The sequence below is a fragment of the Propithecus coquereli genome, unplaced genomic scaffold (genome assembly GCF_000956105.1).
Source record: "Propithecus coquereli isolate 6110/MARCELLA unplaced genomic scaffold, Pcoq_1.0 Scaffold127, whole genome shotgun sequence".
Classification (NCBI taxonomy): Eukaryota; Metazoa; Chordata; class Mammalia; order Primates; family Indriidae; genus Propithecus; species Propithecus coquereli.
This window is the reverse complement of record NW_012136858.1, coordinates 6413907-6431117: the sequence shown is the minus strand read 5'-3', so window position 1 is coordinate 6431117 and position 17211 is coordinate 6413907. Positions and strand designations below refer to the sequence as shown.

The 17211-nt window shown below is 44.8% G+C and overlaps 1 protein-coding gene across 5 annotated transcripts in view; it reads right to left on the bottom strand.

Annotated features, from left to right (window-relative positions):
- The window catches only part of ANKRD6 (ankyrin repeat domain 6), a 191021-nt gene that overhangs the window by 26256 nt on the left and 147554 nt on the right, over positions 1–17211 (bottom strand). For all 5 annotated transcript variants that reach the window (XM_012638237.1, XM_012638239.1, XM_012638238.1 and 2 more), the window contains 2 exons: positions 7397–7495; positions 662–760 (listed from right to left, as the gene is read on the bottom strand). In XM_012638237.1, coding sequence (XP_012493691.1) covers positions 662–760; positions 7397–7495 — 198 coding nt within the window. The remainder of the gene's footprint in view (positions 1–661; positions 761–7396; positions 7496–17211) is intronic.

Below are 17211 nucleotides of genomic sequence, written 5' to 3'. Positions count from 1 at the left end.
CTCGAACTCCTGAGCTCAAACAATCCACCCGCCTCAGCCTCCCAAAGTGCTAGGATTACAGACGTGAGCCACCGCGCCTGGCCCAAGCTTATGATTTTGTACTTTTCAGTATGCATACTATACTTTAGTGAAAAGTTGTTTTAAAAATGTAAGCAGAAGCTGAATTGCACTTAATTGTGCAACTCCATGTTTTAAGATTGTTTGACAATTTAAAAACATTGGGTATGTGTCATTGGGATTTCTTACATAACTGATTTTGATTTTTTTTTTTTCCTTCCAAAATAGTTTAAAGAAATTAACTTGCTCACTTATCTAAAGCCAAAAAGTAAACAGAATGTCTGGGGGCCCATCACTTCCCCACCCTCATCCAGGCTCCATAGGTCTTTATTTCTAGAGTTTTTTTCTTTATCATTTAGATTTATGTGGTTGTTACTCGTGCCATTGAACAGGGGAAAGAATTTTTTTTTAAATATAATTGGCTGGGATTCCAGATACTCTTTCAAAGGAAACTTAATGTCATCATGTTAAATCACGAGTGGTAAGACGTAGGAAAGATAACACATTGCGCGCTCAAAAGCTTCCGGAGCAGGGTCCTCCCGCCCCGCCCGGCCTCCTGCAGCCCTTGTCTCGGGCAGTGAGCAAGCTGAGCGTCCCACCTCACCTTGTCCTGTCTGTCCAGGGCACATCCCTCCTGGATGAGCGCTGCGATGATCTCTGTGTTCCCCACCACCGTGGCTCGGTGCAAGGCAGTCTGGTCCCCCTATAAAATGGCACGAAGGCAGAAATAGAGATCAGCACAAGGACCCCTCCCATCCCCACATGGAGCAGGTGGTTATCTGCAGAAGGGCCTGGTGACCACAGGCCAGGTGGGCTCTGTGGTCTTGTTAGTAGACAATGCACACCAGCAAAGCAATTTTGTTCACAAACCTAGGTGGCCCTCGGCCACAGAGCTGACCTCTGAATAAAGGTCAGGCCTTCTCCTGCCACCCCAGGGGATGTGATTGTCACAGGCATGAAGAGCAAGTCTGAGGACCAGACTGCGTGTGCTATGCAATTAAACCAGTAATGCCTAGAATCTTTACTACCGACGGAGGCCCCAAGTTCCTGGCTTGTAGAGTCACTATCCAGCCATGTCACTTAGGAGCATTCATGATTTGATGACAGGCATGTAATTTGTTCATCAACTTGTGCTAACCAAGAGCAATGTCAGGTTTTGCTCTATGTCATCCGAGGACTCAGGGCCCGCAGCCTATCACTGCTTATTTCTAAGAAGCCTCTTCTGAGATTTCATGACAACGTCCTCACTGATTTATGCTGCATTCTGACCCCTTTTCTCTGTGACCAGATTCCTGGGACTGGTGACTGTTTTTCTCCTTTAGGCGCCAAAGAGAACTTGACTCTTTCCCTAATTGCAGTTGAGAGGAGGACGAAACACTCCCAGAGGTAAGAGGGTCAAGACTGTAACATGAGAGTGTTCTGAAGTCTCTGAGCACATTTGATCTCTGACATGAACTTGGCAAGTTAAGTTGAGGCAAATCAAGTTGAGCCCATGGCCCAGGCTGGGAAGGGGAGATGGTGAGGAGTGTGGACATTTTCTGGTGGAGAGACATGAGCACAGGCGAGGGGTTCAGGAGGCCTGGGCGAGGCACAGCTCTAGGAGAGACCTGTCACCTGGCTGGGCCTCAGGTTCCTCGCCTGTGAAAGAAGGGGTTGAGGATCCCCAGGATCCCTCCCTCCCTTCCTAGATTCCATGGTTTGGTTGCTAGGAGTTTTATATAAATAAAGTATCCTGGTGGAGCCCCAGGGGGACACTCCAGGGCATCCCTGATCCTTAGCCCAAGAGAGGAAAAGAGAAACCATAGAAGACAGAAAACACACTTTTTAAAGAGGGATGCACTGCTGCCTTTGAACAACCTTAATGAAATGCTGGTTCTACTTACTAAACACCCTGGGATCTATAACAAACAGCAATGCACATTAAAATCATTTAATCTGAAAAAAGTTCTGAAGATGGATGGTGGTGATAGTTGCCCAACAATGTGAATATACCTAATGCTGTTGAACCCACTTAGATATGATTAAGGTGGTAAATTTTATGTATGTTTTATCTCACACACACACGTCCTAATTAAAACTAAAATTTACTTTCTTAAAACTAAAGAAGTCGGCCTTTAAAAATCCACAAGGGGCTGGGAGCAGTGGCTCACACCTATAATCCTAGCACTTTGGAAGGCCAAAGCAGGAGGATCACTTGAGGCCAAAAGTTTGAGACCAGCCTGAGCAACCTAGTAAGACCCCACCTCTATAAAAAATATATATACTTTTTAATTAGCCAGGCATAGTGCATGCCTGTAGTCCTAGCTACTCAGGAGGCTGAGCCCAGGAGTTTGAGGACGCAGTGAGCTGATTTTGCCACTGCACTTGAGCCTGGGCAACAGAGCAAGACTCTGTCTCAAAAATAAATAAATAAATTTTTAAAAAATACAAAAGTGGAAGTGATTTTTTTCTTATACTTTTTAATATTTTCCAATTTTTTATATTTAACACATATAACTTTTAGCATCAGGAAAAACCTCTACTTATTAAAAGTCTAAGCAGTGACAACATACTAGAAATGGAACTGTCATGACTCAGAATCTTTTCTCATTGTTCATTTGTAAAGTTTAAGGGACTTCTGCAGTGATGGTCAGGACACGCGGCCTCACGTGCAATATATTATTACCGACCCGCTGAGAATGAAGGCACTCCCTTCTTAGCAAGCACCGTGGGATTGCAGCCCACTCTTTCAGGTTAGTACTAACTTGGTCAGATTTCTAACTAATATTTAATATTCCCACAAACTGCCGGTGCTCTAACTAGCATTCTTTGGACCAATCAGAACCATCTTCTTATATAACAAAACTTACCATTCTGTGTGTGCTGTCTATAAAGTGTGAGCCACAAGCCATTAACCCTGAGCACACTCTTGCTGTCAAATTATCGCATGAAGGGCCCTCACTGGTTAGGGCACAGTCCAACTTAAGCCTTGGTTTAGGTCAAATGTTTTACCGTGTTTCACAAGCTGCCACTAAATCATGATTGAGGCAGCTTTGGAGCCAGCATGGCGCCATAATTTATTATTTGCTTTCATCATCAATCTACCGTATTTGCTTCCCTCAAGATAACTTTCCTTTAGGGAAACTTTAGTTCAAGGCAAGCAGCTAAATCTAACTTTTAGTTCGGACCTCAGGAGAAAATTTCCGGATGGATTATCAAGACTCAAAGGGAGCTAACGACTTGTGTGAGGTTGTGGTGAGAACATGAATTGTGCTAAGCTGCTGGCACAGGTGTCTCCTGTGTGTCCCTTCCTCTGGGGGGACCTCTGGCCATGTTGCCCACTTCTGGGTCACCACTCCCCCTCCAGCTGTGCTCCCCGCAGAGACCTCATTCTGGGCCTGGGTCCCGGCCTCCTCATCGGGTAAACACTGCTGTCAGGCCGAGTGCAGCCTTTCCCCACCAGAGCAGCCATCCTTTGCCGGACCATGAGCTTTGCTTACTTACGCCAGCTGGAACGGCCCTGGAGCACTGAGCAACACACTTTCTCTGGCTTTTCAAAACCAGCCAGCCACCTAAGTTACCAAGGCAAGAATTGATGGCTCTGAGAAACATGAAACACATCAACAAAGGGCTGCCTCAGAACTAACATTCCCTAGAACACAACATAAACAATTTAACACCTTGATATCCTCAGTTGAAATAGGGTCAGTTACCTGCGAATTGACTCTTCCTATAAAACTTATTGTTCGAACATTTCCTTTTTGAAATATGACACAGAAAAGAAGATGTGTCCTCAATATATACTAACAGACCCAAGTAGTAACTTTAACATAATTCTCACAATGTGATACAAACCAATCATGAGATTCTGAAATTTTGTTGCTCTTTTTTTTTTTTGAGATAAGAGTCTTGCTCTGTCACCCAGGCTAGAGTGCAATGGTGTCATCGTACTGTACTGCAAACTCAAACTCCTGGGCTCAAGAGATCTTCCTGCCTCAGCCTCTGAGTATCTGGGACTACAGACGTGAGCCACCATGCCTGGCTAATTTTTCTATATGTAGTAGAGATGGGGTCTCACTCTTGCTCAGGCTGGTCTTGAACTGCTGAGCTCAAGCAATCCTCCTTCCTTGGCTTCCCAGAGTGCTAGGATTACAGGTGTGAACCACCATGCCTGGCCGAAGTTCTGAAATTTTGAAAAGAAAATACTGGGAAAAGTAGAGCTCTGTCAATGGCGTTTACTCAATATTTATTCAGTGAATATTTATTGTGCCCCTGCTATGCAACAAGTGTCATGACATCTAATTCCCCCTTTTTATTGATTAGCCTAGCCTAGGATAACTAGCTAATTCACGGGTAGCATGGCTGGGCCAGAATTCAAATGGTCAAGGCTCTTTGTACTCAATCCAAGCTGCTTCCAACCCGTGAAGCCAATTAACCTTAAGACGGGCCTCTGTGGGGCAGAAGCTGCCTCAAGGAAGCTGCCTCTTTATGGCGTCATCAAGCTAAGGGCTTAGCACGGTGCCTTAGCCACTCGAGGCACCCAAGAAGTATCTGTTGAATGATTAACTACAAAGAAGAAGAAAAAACGCTGCAGCTGGAAACTTGAAGAGCCACCAACCTTGCTATTTGGCACTTTGATTTAGAACATGCTGACCCATTTGCAGAAGTACATGAACTGGCAGTTCTCAGTGTTTCTGACACATCAGTGTTTCTTACGTTGGGATTCTAAGAGCTTGGGTACTTCTGAAGTCTAAATCTTTGTTTTGAAATACTGTCATTTTTCTTTCCTACACAGTGAAAAAGAGTGAGCATAGTGTTGCCAGATTCCAAGGCCAAGCTCGTGGAAGAAACCCAGTCATGCAAGTGTGGAGTGTGCCCCTCTTCAGGAGGAATCGCCCCCAGGCAGCACCGGCAGACATGCTGTGAGGAAGCTCGAGACAGGACAGATGTGCAAAGCAAGTGGCTGACCTCTTTTTCTCTCTCTGATCTTCTAGGGTCCTTCCTATCCTTTCTTCTGTGGATTTTCTTATTTTTTTCTTCCTTCATGCCTTTTACTGTGGCCACAACGTCCTGGACTATTTCTGAGGTGGGGGCTGGGTGACTGCTCATTGACCAATCAGAGATGGCGTTAGCGCTCCTGTGAGAGTTGACGGGGTTGGCGGGAAGCGAGAGAGAATTCGCTCCTGGAGTAGCATATTCTAAAGAACTGGTTTCCACAGGTTGAAATTCATAATAATCCCACTCCAGGCCACTGGAGGTCATTCTTCAACTAATTCTCAGTCCTTACCATGCCATAAAGATCAGTATCTGTAGAATATCAAGTTAGGAGTAAATTCTTCACATTAACATTCTCTATTTGTACCCACCATCCAAGATAGATTCCTTCTGGAATGATTTTTTCCAATAATTCATCTCTCAGCTTCTTTAAAGAGCACACATAAAGAGTTTTCTTCCTCAAATTCTTGCATATATTCCAAGGCTGATCATCAACAGGCCTGGCAAATATGCAGAAGACAGGCCCGGATCATACACTGCAAATGCAGTACTTCAGAACCAGTGGCAGCCAGTTCTACCTTTTCTATTCCCAACTGTTTTTACACTTTTTTTGTTTTGTTTTAATTTATCTGGGAGAAGCAATGTATGCATCGTCTGTCTAGGGCAAGGAAAAGATTCAAGAAAATAAATAATTCCAATAAACAAAAGTGTTCCTGTCTAAAAGTAGAGTTGACTTTCCTTCTGCCAACATGTCGCCTCTTGGCTACCTGTGAGAACTCCTGCCTGTTTTACTTCCTGCCTTGCCTAATATAAACAGCAGCAGTTCTAGGAAAGTAGCGTGGTTTTTGCTGTATGAGAACACAGTGATACTCCGGACCTGAGGCAGGGGTGTTGGGTTGGAGTGGGTTAGCATGCCTGACATTGCGGTCTTGCCACCGTGGCAAGCAAGGGCTTTAATTATGCAAAGAGAAGAACAGATGCACCCTAACATATTTACACCAGCAACTCAATGTCCTGCGCCTTTTCTGTAGTCAGAATCTCTTGTATTTTTGCTCTTGTCATCTAAGGCTATGATACAGTGAGGAATGTTATGATGGCTATAGTGCAGAAAAATAAAATAGTATGACCCAAGGTACAAATCAACAGCTTAAAGCTAAATCAGCATCTTTTGAAAATAACATCCTTGATGACCCAACAGGTTCCAGATAAAGAGAGATTTATGATAGACACTGGATAGCCTTCTGCACATGCATAAAACAATGTCATACTTAGTTCTTTTTTTTTTTTTTTTTTTACAAATGCTGTCCTTCTCACTTCTAAATGTGTTTGCCAAGTTTTAGGACATTCACAGAGACCCAAAGAAAACTAGAAGCACTTTACCAAACTATACTCTAAAGCGAATCTGAGAGTCTGAAATTCTGAATAACATTCTATGTATACAGTTATTAAAGCTGAATCTGGAAGAGGTTAGGGTAAGTGCAAACTCTCTGACTTCCTCACACAAGTTATTTCTTAGAGTCTTGCCACATGAATTGGAGTTGAAAATAGTTTCCAATCACATTATTATAGGACCTTTTCCTAATAGCATATTGGAGGACAATTTATATGATCCCTTTTTAGAGAATCCACCTTTGCAAAGACCCAATAGGGCAACTCAATGTACTATGTGCCCCACGCCAGCCAATGTTGACTGACACAGGATTGGCCATTGACCCCAGAAGAGCCAATCAGAGTCCCTCTCTAGATAATGTGAATGGACAGAGCTGAGTTGGTTGGTAGCCATGTCTCAATACAATACAGTGCCAGAGTAAGCTCTTTCTGGAGACTTCCTTCCTTTTTCTTGGATTCAGTGAGATCCGTGTCCCTTTTTTTTTTTTCTTTTTCTTTGAAGAGGTCCTTTTCAGCTATATGCGTACTGACAAAGAGATATCAAGGTGAGAAAAGGAAAAAATTAAGTTTTTAAGCCCCACCTTTTCTCCAATGGTAAATTTGGTCATTGACACACATTTCCAGCAGGACTCGCCCACACTCACTGGTATGTGTGTGTTCCTTTATACTGAGACAGGACACATGCAAAATGCCCGTGGAGGCTCTGCACTTGAACGACAATAGATAGAAAATGAACCATGATGGCACGATAGGAGAACCACCCCATACTCCCAAACTTGCTACTGAGACTGGGTCTTAGAGCAGGTCTTCAAGAGGAAGTTTTTGCTACCACACAGACCAAGATGCAACTAAAACACGCGGGGAGAGCATCCACTACCCCCCACCTCACAGCTGTTGACGCTTTGTACTGTGCATCTCAGGCCAGACAAGCTCCCCTGCCAACCCATCCCCTGACAGAATGGTGGCTTCTACTCACATCATCTTGGACATCGAAGTCACAGCCAGCCTTCAGCAAGATCTGGACCACAGAAAGATGGCCCTTATTGGCGGCAAGATGTAGGGGGGTCCGGCCATGCTGTTAATGCAAAGCAAACACTGATTTCAGAACGAGACATCAAAACCACTCTCTTGGTCAGGGGGCCTATAGAGCAAGGCTTGCACAGTGGCTTTAGGAAGATCACTCCTTCCTGCCCCACTGGTTTGGAAGGAAATTCTTACAGATTTACCCAGAATTCAAGTTTGTTCCTGTTAACCTTGGCTATTAACATTGTAATAGATGACAAAAATATGCTCAAAATGTGAAGATTTCCATTAGTGCATAATCTCTACTCCTCACTCATCAAGCTAACAACTAGGAAAGTGAGGGGTTTCATGCCTTCTCAGTGGTGCTAATACAAAGGGACGATAAAGTGACCACAATCAATATAGACAAGAGGTCGGAGAAGAGCAAAATGTCAAGTTCATCAGGCCCAGAAAAATCCAGTTAGTAAGTCCTTATAACTAAAACTGCTGATCAAACTGATTAGGAAAGGCTCTCCCTCTTCTTAAAAAACAAATTTTAGAATGACAAAGTATTTCAGCCATTCAAAAACATAAGTAATATTTTAAAATGCACATACCCACCAACCATTTCAAGAAAACATTAGAAAAATGATTGACATTCCTTGTGATCCCCACTCAGGTCTCAGCTCCCCTCCATCCCCAGCGGTAACCAATCTCTCAAATTTAACATTCATCACTGCTTTGCCTTTCATTGCATTTGTACTACCTGTTTGTAGCCATAGGCAACATACATTGTTTGCTCGTTTCAAACCTTACATAAAGAGTATTAAACTGTTCAATATTGTTCGGCATTTTTTGTCCAACATCATAATTTTGAGACTGGTTTTCATACTGTCACAGGTAGTTCTAGTTTACTTATTCATTATTTACCCATTCTTTTGCTGAGGGGCGCCCTAGTTGTTCCGGTGGTCCGCAGCACACGTGTGTGCACGTGTCCTCGTACACCTGCGTAGGGTCATAGAGAAGATCATTCCCTTCACTGGCCTAAGCCTGCGGGCTCCTGACGTACCACACTGAGGGTGACATCCAGAAGAAATACGCTTTTGGTGTAAATCGACTTCTGTCCAGAGACCCGCCTCGCCGAACTCCTAATTCTCCAAAGTCTAAAGGAGACACCGCGTTCCCTTTGCTTTCTCCCGCAGGTCTCACTGTGAAGGAACGTCCAAACAGCCTTCGACCCCGGCCCCGCCCAGGCTGAAGCACAGCCCTGAGGACCAGGGTCTCACTCGACCTCATGTCCCGCTTTAAAGATCTTAATTTCTACACATGAAATGCACTAGAAGGATTCTGGAAAGAAAGAGGTCAGAGCTCACTTTAAAATTAGAATTCTTAATTAAGAACAAAGTTACTCCCGAGAACGTGGGCTATAAAAAGCCTTCATAAAAAAGGCAGTGTCTGAGAGGAGACGAGGGGTGACCTTTCTCTGCTGGCGACGATGCTCAGCCTCGTGCTCCTTCACCTTGACCCTGTAAACGAAACGCCCACAGCTGATCACAAAGCACAACACGGCCAGGTTCCACTTGCTGAGCCTGGTCCCCAGCTCCATCTGTCACCACATGTCCTTGTCAAGGACCTCACACCTTGACATCGAATAAGTGACCTTCACAAAGTTTTCTAGGGCATTCTGAAACCCAGGAGAGCTCGTCACAGGTGTGAGGAGAAAGATGTGTGTGCCATGAGGAAGGTCACAGCGCGGTGGGACACGAAAGCTTCTGAGCAACTGGAAAATACAGACCATGCTGGGGAGAAGTTGCTGGAAAGGGGTCCACAGACCAAGAAGCCACTGGGTGCTGGAGTCAGGGGAGCCCTGGGGAACATTTTCATCAGCACCCAGGTATTATTAGTGGGGAAGTAGAGGCCCAAGGAGGCTGAAGAATTTGGCCAAGTGACACAAATAATTGGGAAGCAGGGGAGGAAATGCTGCTGTGGTCCTGCTGAGGACTGAGTGTTTGTGTCCCCCCAGATTCATATGCGGAAGCCCTTGATGATGGTATTTGGAGACAGGGCCTTTGGGAGGTGACTAGATCATGAGAGGGGAGCCCTCATATGGGATCAGTGTCCTTACAAGGAGAGACACGAGAGAGCGTACTTCTTTCCACTGTGTGAGGACACGGCAAGAAGGTAACCATCTGCGAATCAGGAAGCGGCCCTCACCAGACATGAGTCTCCTGGCACTCTGACCTTGGGATTCCCAGCTTCCAGACGGTGAGAAACAAGTGTCTGTTCAAGCTACCCAGGCTACGGCATCTTGCTAGAGAAGCCCAAATGCACTAAGACAGGTTCAAACCAGATCACATCTGGGAGGGCACTTCAGAAACTATAGATTAGGCACCTTTCTAATCCAAGGTCAGCAAAGAGTCCCCCTGTGGAGAAATGAAAGGCCAGAGGTATTGGAGCTGGATGGGCCTAGTTCAAATCCTGGCTCTGACTGATAACACCTGTGTGACTCGGTGCTTCATCGTCCAAGCTGAGCCTGCTTTCTCACGGTAAACAGGAGTAGCCTCCACTACCCACTTCACAGGCTCGAAATAAGGGTTTGAGGTAACATCTACCATCTAATATTGGTTTCCTTTCCCTCCAGCAGTCCTTAGACCCCACGCTTGAGGACACCCCAATCGTTCATTCCTTCTCCTCCTTGACACCCCCACACCTGTGCCTCAGCAAAGACGAGGGAGCTATTTTCAATATCCAACAGATCTGGGTGACGAGACAGATCTCAGATCACACAGGCAGCCAGATGGGCTCTGGATGGAGGGTCAAGGTTCCTACCAGCCAGTCCTGATCTGCTTGTCCACTGCCATGTTGGAAAAGCAGTCTGTGGTTCCCAGTCTCTGTGTGTCTGCTTGGAAGGGCCTTCTCTACCAGCAACCCCCTTCTCCGAACTATGTCTTCTCTCATCCTCCAAGAACTGTTCCTGGCACATCTTCCCCTCTCCCAACAGCACTTCAGCTCCCTGTTAAGAAACTGCTACATTCTGTTTTGAGTGTCAACTTGGGTGCTGGCTTCTTCCAATGAGGCCATGATTTCCTTGAGGGCAGGGATTGCGCCTCCATAAATGATGAATCGAGTTGACTCTGGGTTGGCAGGAGGGCCCATCAAAGAGGCTCCAGTGTTCCCCAAGCACAGGACAGGGCCCCCAAGGCAAATTCCACAGTCCCAGGCTTGTCCTCAGGGAAATAAATGGAGAGCATGGGGTGCAGACATCCTGGGGGCCTGAGGAGCTACAACAGTGACATAGGGTTTCCCTGAGGAGGGTCTGTGTCCCCCTCACATGCTTGGCTCCTTTTTTGGCATCTGGTAGAAGTACAGCAATAGCAAAGGCTATCGGTTTCCTACACAACCTGGAGGTGTCCACTCCTGTCCCCTGGGCTCTCCTAGCATAAGACCAACACTCTTTTATACACACACACACACCTGGCAAAGCAGAAAAATGAGAGAGAAGCAGAAATGTACTTGGATTTCCAGAACATTCTGCAGTGAAAAGCAATAAAAAGTAGAGCCCTTCAGAGGAGAGGCTGCCCCCCACCCAGCACACAGAGACACCCCCAGGTCATGCTTGATTTATGGGGAAGCCTGGAAGCCCCCTAAGTGTGAGGGAGCAAATAAAAACTGACCCTGGGAGGCATCTTTGAGTGACTTAGACTTAAGGATGCAGCTATTCTCATTTCCATGCCCCTAGGACTGGCCAGTGGAAGAAATGGGAACAGGAGAAAAGACTATGTATTGTGTGATGAGAGGAAAAGGTTTTGAAGCATCAATTTGCCCTGAGTTCTACCCCAGTTATCCTCAAAGACCAGTTCAGCCCAACTCAATCCCAGGCCCTGGTGGGCCCAGGGAGACCAATAATAACAAGGACAAGAGCGAGGGAGAGCAGCAGCTCACAATTTACTGGACGCTTGGTCCATTTACTGCATGGGAGGCACCATCTTAAGAATTGTACATGTAAAGGCCGGGCATGGTGGCTCACACCTGTAGTCCCAGCACTTTAGGAAGCTGAGATGGGAGGATTGCTTGAGACCAGGAGTTCAAGACCAGCCTAGGTAACCTCGTCTCTACAAAAAAATTTAAAAATTAGCTGGGCATGGTGGTGTGCACCTGTAGCCCCAGCTACTTGGGAGACTGAAGCAGGAGGATCACTTGAGCCCAGGAGTTGGAGGCTGCAGTGAGCTATGATGAAGCCACTGTACTCCAGCCTGGGTGACAAAGCAAGAACCTGTATCAAAAAAAAAAAAAAGAATTGTACATGTATTAGCTCATTGTACCCTCCCAACTACTCTACAAGGTGGATACTATTATTAAGCCCATTTTGTAGATGGGGAAACTGAGGCATGGGGAGACTCTGTCACTTGTTCGATGCCATACAGGTAACTGGAGTCTGGATTTACCCCTCGAGCCATCTGACCCTGCCCTGGTTGTGCTGTGGGGTGAGGGTCTCCCCTGGCAGCGGGGAATTTGTGTCTTACTCTCAGGAAGCTTCTGAGTTCTTGAGTGTTGTACACCAGCCTGGCCACTGACCTCTAGGGTTGCTTAAAAATAATCTGGTTTCCTTAAAATATCAAGGACAAGGAGAAAAGTTTTCTATTTTCTCTGTACATCTGAATCACCCAGGAAAGTTGGTCTGTTTGTCTATCTGTACTGATGCCTGGGCTCCTCTGATCAACTCTCTGTGCTGTGGCCCAGGTGTCAATTTTTATACAACCTCTCCAGGTAACCCCAATGTGTGGCTGGGCTGAGAACCACAGGATGAGATGAGATGATGAGGGGCCAGGATAGCCCCTCCCCCAGTAGCTACAGGCCCTCAGGCTAAACCCGCCCCTCCTGGCCTGCCCTGGCAAGAGCCACGCCTCTTGTTACATTCTTCATGATGCTCTCTTCCCCACCTGTCAGTACAAAACACCTAAAACACTGAGTTGCCACAACCCAGAGCTTCCCATACCTTTACAGTATATAAGCAATATAGTGACATCACTAAACATCCGGAAAGTAAAAGAAAATCATCTGTGATTCCACAACCCAATACCACCATCATCATTTTTATCTAATCTTTTTCAGTGCACTCCTCTATTGATGTTTTTCCACAGTTACATTCACAAGTAACATAAAAACATCTTGCTTTTTTGCAATAATATTATGCCTTACGCCAACGGTTCTTAAACTTTATTGGGCAGCAGAATCTCCTGGACAGCTTGTTAAAGACAGATTGCTGGGCCCCATTTCCGGAGTTTCTGATTCAGTGAGTCTGGAGTGGAGCCTAAGAATCTGCATTTCTAACAAGCTCCTAGGAGAGAGAGATACTGCCAGGGGACCACATTTTGAGAGCTACTGACTGAAACCACTGGTTTTCAACCCTAGTGTACATTAAAGTCACCTGAAAAAATTTTTTAAAAAAGCTAAATAAAAACCCATTCCCAATTTTACCCCCAAAGGGTTAGATTCCATCATTCTAGGATGGGGTCTGATGTGTGTGTTTTTAAAGTTCCAGGTGACCCTAATGTGCGGCCAGAGGTTATAAACCATGCCTTGGACCCTTTGCAGGTGCTGGTTCCTCCAAGTGGCCCTGGTATCAGGATGTGCCATCTGCAGTGCCTCCCCTCCCCCCCTTGCATTTCCCTTTGATCCAACCAGGGAGAGGCAGAGATTCAGGGCCCGGTTCACTTCCAGGGAACTGAAAGGGCCTTGAGATGTTGCCAAGCAACAACCACAAAGAAGTGGCCCCACTGTCAACAACTCTGGAGCACTGGCCTGGGATGATGATTTGTTCAGGCAGGTTGAGCCCTGTGGGTCCAGACTGCAGCAGAACTGCCACATGGGAACATCAGAGCGACTCCCATCCCAACAGGCAACCCATAAATTACACTAACAGGTGATCATAAACGATGCACGGAACCAAACAGTCCCTGCTACGTTTTGAAGAGGCCAACTCCCAAGTAGGGGTGGGAGCATTCCAGGAGGAGGATTCCTGCTAAGATAATGATCTCCCACCAAAGAAGATGATGAGGGAGGCCAGGCAAAGGTAATCAGCTTAAAATAAACCTTGAAAGGAAGTGGAGGTGTTTCTGTTCCCAGCATGTGTTCAGACACAGGCTTACCCTGCTTGCTGGACTCTTTCCCGGCAGACCAAGGTGTTTCCATCAGAGAGACCTCCTTAGCAGGGGCCAGGCCCCAGGGAGAGGGCTCAGGGGTCATTTGAGAACCACAACCTACAGAAACAAGCCAGGAACGACTGTGCCCTGCCAAACTCTATGGGGCCTGCAGCCTGGGCCCTCATAATTCCACCCAGGACAGAGGCTGGGTCACAGCTCCTCCCTACTGCTTCAGTATCTTGGATCCCACTTACTAAAGGGCAGGCCTTTCAGACCCACGACGCCTGCCCCATGAATGACAGGTCTGAGTGCACCAGAAGAGTGAGAAGGAAGGGTGCTGGGCTTAGCTCCTCCTGAAATGCCATTCTTGTTCAGTGATACTCTCATGACTGGGTCACACAGAGACCCGGGGCAGAAGCCAAAGGCATAAAAGGGCAGAAACTCTGTAGGAAGGGGTTGGGGGAGGTTGGATCCTTCATTAACTCGAAGAAACAATTTAACCATCTCAACTGGGGGTTGTAATGAGGAGGGCAGGTGAGTAGATGTGACCTACACAAGGGGAAACGGTGTAACAGGAAGAATTCGGGGTAAATGAGTGTAGTAATTTCATAATGACAAAGCTTCCTTTCTTCAGGAGACTGAGAAATACAATAGATCAGGGTCTTGCAGTTTTTTTCGAGGCAAGTAATGCCTCTCTCTATATCTGCCGCATTAATGAAAGAGAGGTAGTCGGGGGCCAGAAATTTATAATGCTAGTAAAATAAGAGTGGCACATATTTTTAAAACATAATGTTCAGATTGAAAAGGGTCTTTGAGAGTTTAATTTGGAAGAGGATAATAAGGCTAACAGGTGAAATGATTTCTCAAGATCTCAAATCTTGTTTGTGGAGGAGCTGCAGTCACTGGACTCTTGGTCTTGGCCTCTTGTTTAGGTTTTAAATGGTAGAAGATCATGTCACCAACCTTCCTAGGTCCCCCCAAGGAGCCTCTTCTCATAGACAGTATTCCCCGAGAGCTTCAAAGGCCTGGACTGTGTGGATTTGGGTCAGAAAACTTTAAGTCCTTCTCAGGCTTATGATTCAATGAAGACAAAGTTATAAAGACATTCAGAGAAAAATGTGGAGAAGAAAAAGTATCATCGATCAAAAGAAAATAAGAAAATAAAACTTTACATTTAAAAAACAATATATAGTTTAAGAAGCTTTCAGAGCTTTCTTTCCTTGTTGCAAATGTGTTTTGTCTACTGGCATTTTAATCAAACAATAGGTGACAAGCAGCAGCAAGGGAGAAAATTCCTTGGGTGACAAAAATCAGGATCCAACCCAACCTCAGATTGGAACAATAGGCTGATATTAAAAAGACGAAATGCAAAGGGGCAGATGGTAATTCCTGCACTGGGGCCAACAGTCCAATCAACGCAAAGACGGGGCTATAGGGACGGGCCTGTAAAATAGCAATAATCACAAATAATTTGGAGAGGTGATTTGAAATGTGTTGTTAGAAATTAATTATTCTTAATAATTAAGTTTGACTAATAACATAATTTCTTTTGAGGTAACCCGGTAATGGCCACGGCTGGGCTTATTTCCAGAAAGGTTCACCAGCAAGAAGGACCAAAATATTTCAAGCAACTTAATCAGCTGCTCCTATAGTGTACTGTCCCTTGGTGATAAGGCATCAGTTAATAGCCCCCACACCCCTCCCAGGAAGCTGCTTAGACTACATTTTCAATGGGGTGACAAATTGACAGAACCCATGGTGGGCCAATGCATCATGAACTATGGCTGGAAGATAAGGAATGTCCTCTCTTATTTCCTAGTTTCTAATAAAAACCAGAAAATAAGAATCACTGCCTTTTCAGCAACTATTAACATAATCATGAGTTCTTCTCCCTTAATTTGTTGGTACAACAAATTATGGAACCATCCTTGCATTCCTGGAAAAAATCCACTTGGTTATATGTATTATTATTCTGATAAATGCTGTATTCTATTAGATAAAGTTAAGAATTTTTGTATCTGTATTCATAATTGAAATTAGTCTATGGTTCTTGTTCTTTCTCTCGCATTTATATTTATCTGGTTTTGGTATTAAGGTTGTGCTGGCTTTATAAAACAAATACAGCTTTGCATCTTGTTCTATGCTTTACAATAGTTTAAACAACATTGGAATTTTGTTGCTGTTGTTAAAACATAAAACGAGGATGTGAAACCTTTTGGCCCTAGTGCTTTTTTAAAGGTTGCATCTTTAATCATGTTTCCAATATTTTCTATGGTAGACTATTTAAATTTTCTGCTTCTTCTTGGGTCATTTTTTTGTGTGATTTTTTTTTATTGTGATAAAATTTACAATTTTAACCATTTTTAAGTGTACGATTCAGCAACATTAAGTATGTTCATAGTGTTGTATAACCATCATCACCATCCAGCCCTAGAACAATTTTTTGGATTCAATACCTTTTCATTCTTCTTCTTGCCTTATTGAAGTGGCTAGAATTTCCAGTGCTGTCCTGAATGAGAGTGGTAAGGGCTGACATCCCTGCCTTGCTCCTATCTCAGTGGAAAAGTGTTTGGTCTCTCACCATTAAGCATGATGTTAGTGGTAGGTTTTTTGCAGATGCTTCTTATCCTGTTGAGAAAGTTCCCCTCAATTTCTGCTTTGCTGAGAGTTCTTATCACCAATGAGAGTTGGATTTTTTCAAATGCTTTTTCTTACATCTGTTAATATGATCATACAAATTTTTTTGTTTAGCCTGTTATGGACTAAATGTTTGTCTCTCTCCAAATTTCATATGTTGAAGCCCTAACCCACAATGTAATAGTATTTGGAGATGGGGTCCTTTGGGAGGTAATTAGGTTTAGATGAGGAAATGAGGGTGGGGCCCTCGTGATGGGATTAGTGTACTTGTAAAGGAGAAGAGAGACTAAGGCCGCCTTTCTTTCTTTCTTTCTCTCTACCCTGTGAGAACACAGAGAAGCCAGCCTTCTGCAAACCAGGAAGAGAGCCCTCACCGGGAACTGACTCTGCTGACTCCTTGATCTTGGTCTTCCCATCCCCCAGAACTGTGAGAAATAAATGTTTGTTGTTTAAGCCACTCAGTATGTGGTATTTTGTTTTAGCAGGCTGAGCTAAGACACTGTTGACATAGTAGATTACACTGATTAATGTTGAATCAGCCTTCCATACTTGAAATAAATTTCATGTGATTATGATGTATAATTCTTCTTAAACATTGCTCAACTCATTGGAATCATGGGCTAAAAGTAGACCAGGTACAATTGCTACCTACTCACTCATGCACCCTAAATCATTGGTTTAGGACAACCTAAACATACAGCAGTCAACTCTCACTGGAAACAAACCAACAGGCCTGCTGAGAAAGAATTTACAGTCCCCAAACAAGTTCCTGGCTTAATTTATTTTCAGAGACCTAAGTCATTATAGCTTAAGAGAAAGAAAGAAGAAGGAAACTACGAAGAGGGACTCAGAAGACACACCAACAGACCACCTGCACTGAGCAGAGGCCCAAGTGGGCAACTCAGCGGCTTCCGGAGCTCCTTTCCTGTTTGCCTTCTCCCTTCCATAGCTCTCTTAGAGTGTGGGTGCAGAGAATCATCGATGCTCTGGAAGTCTCATAACATGATGA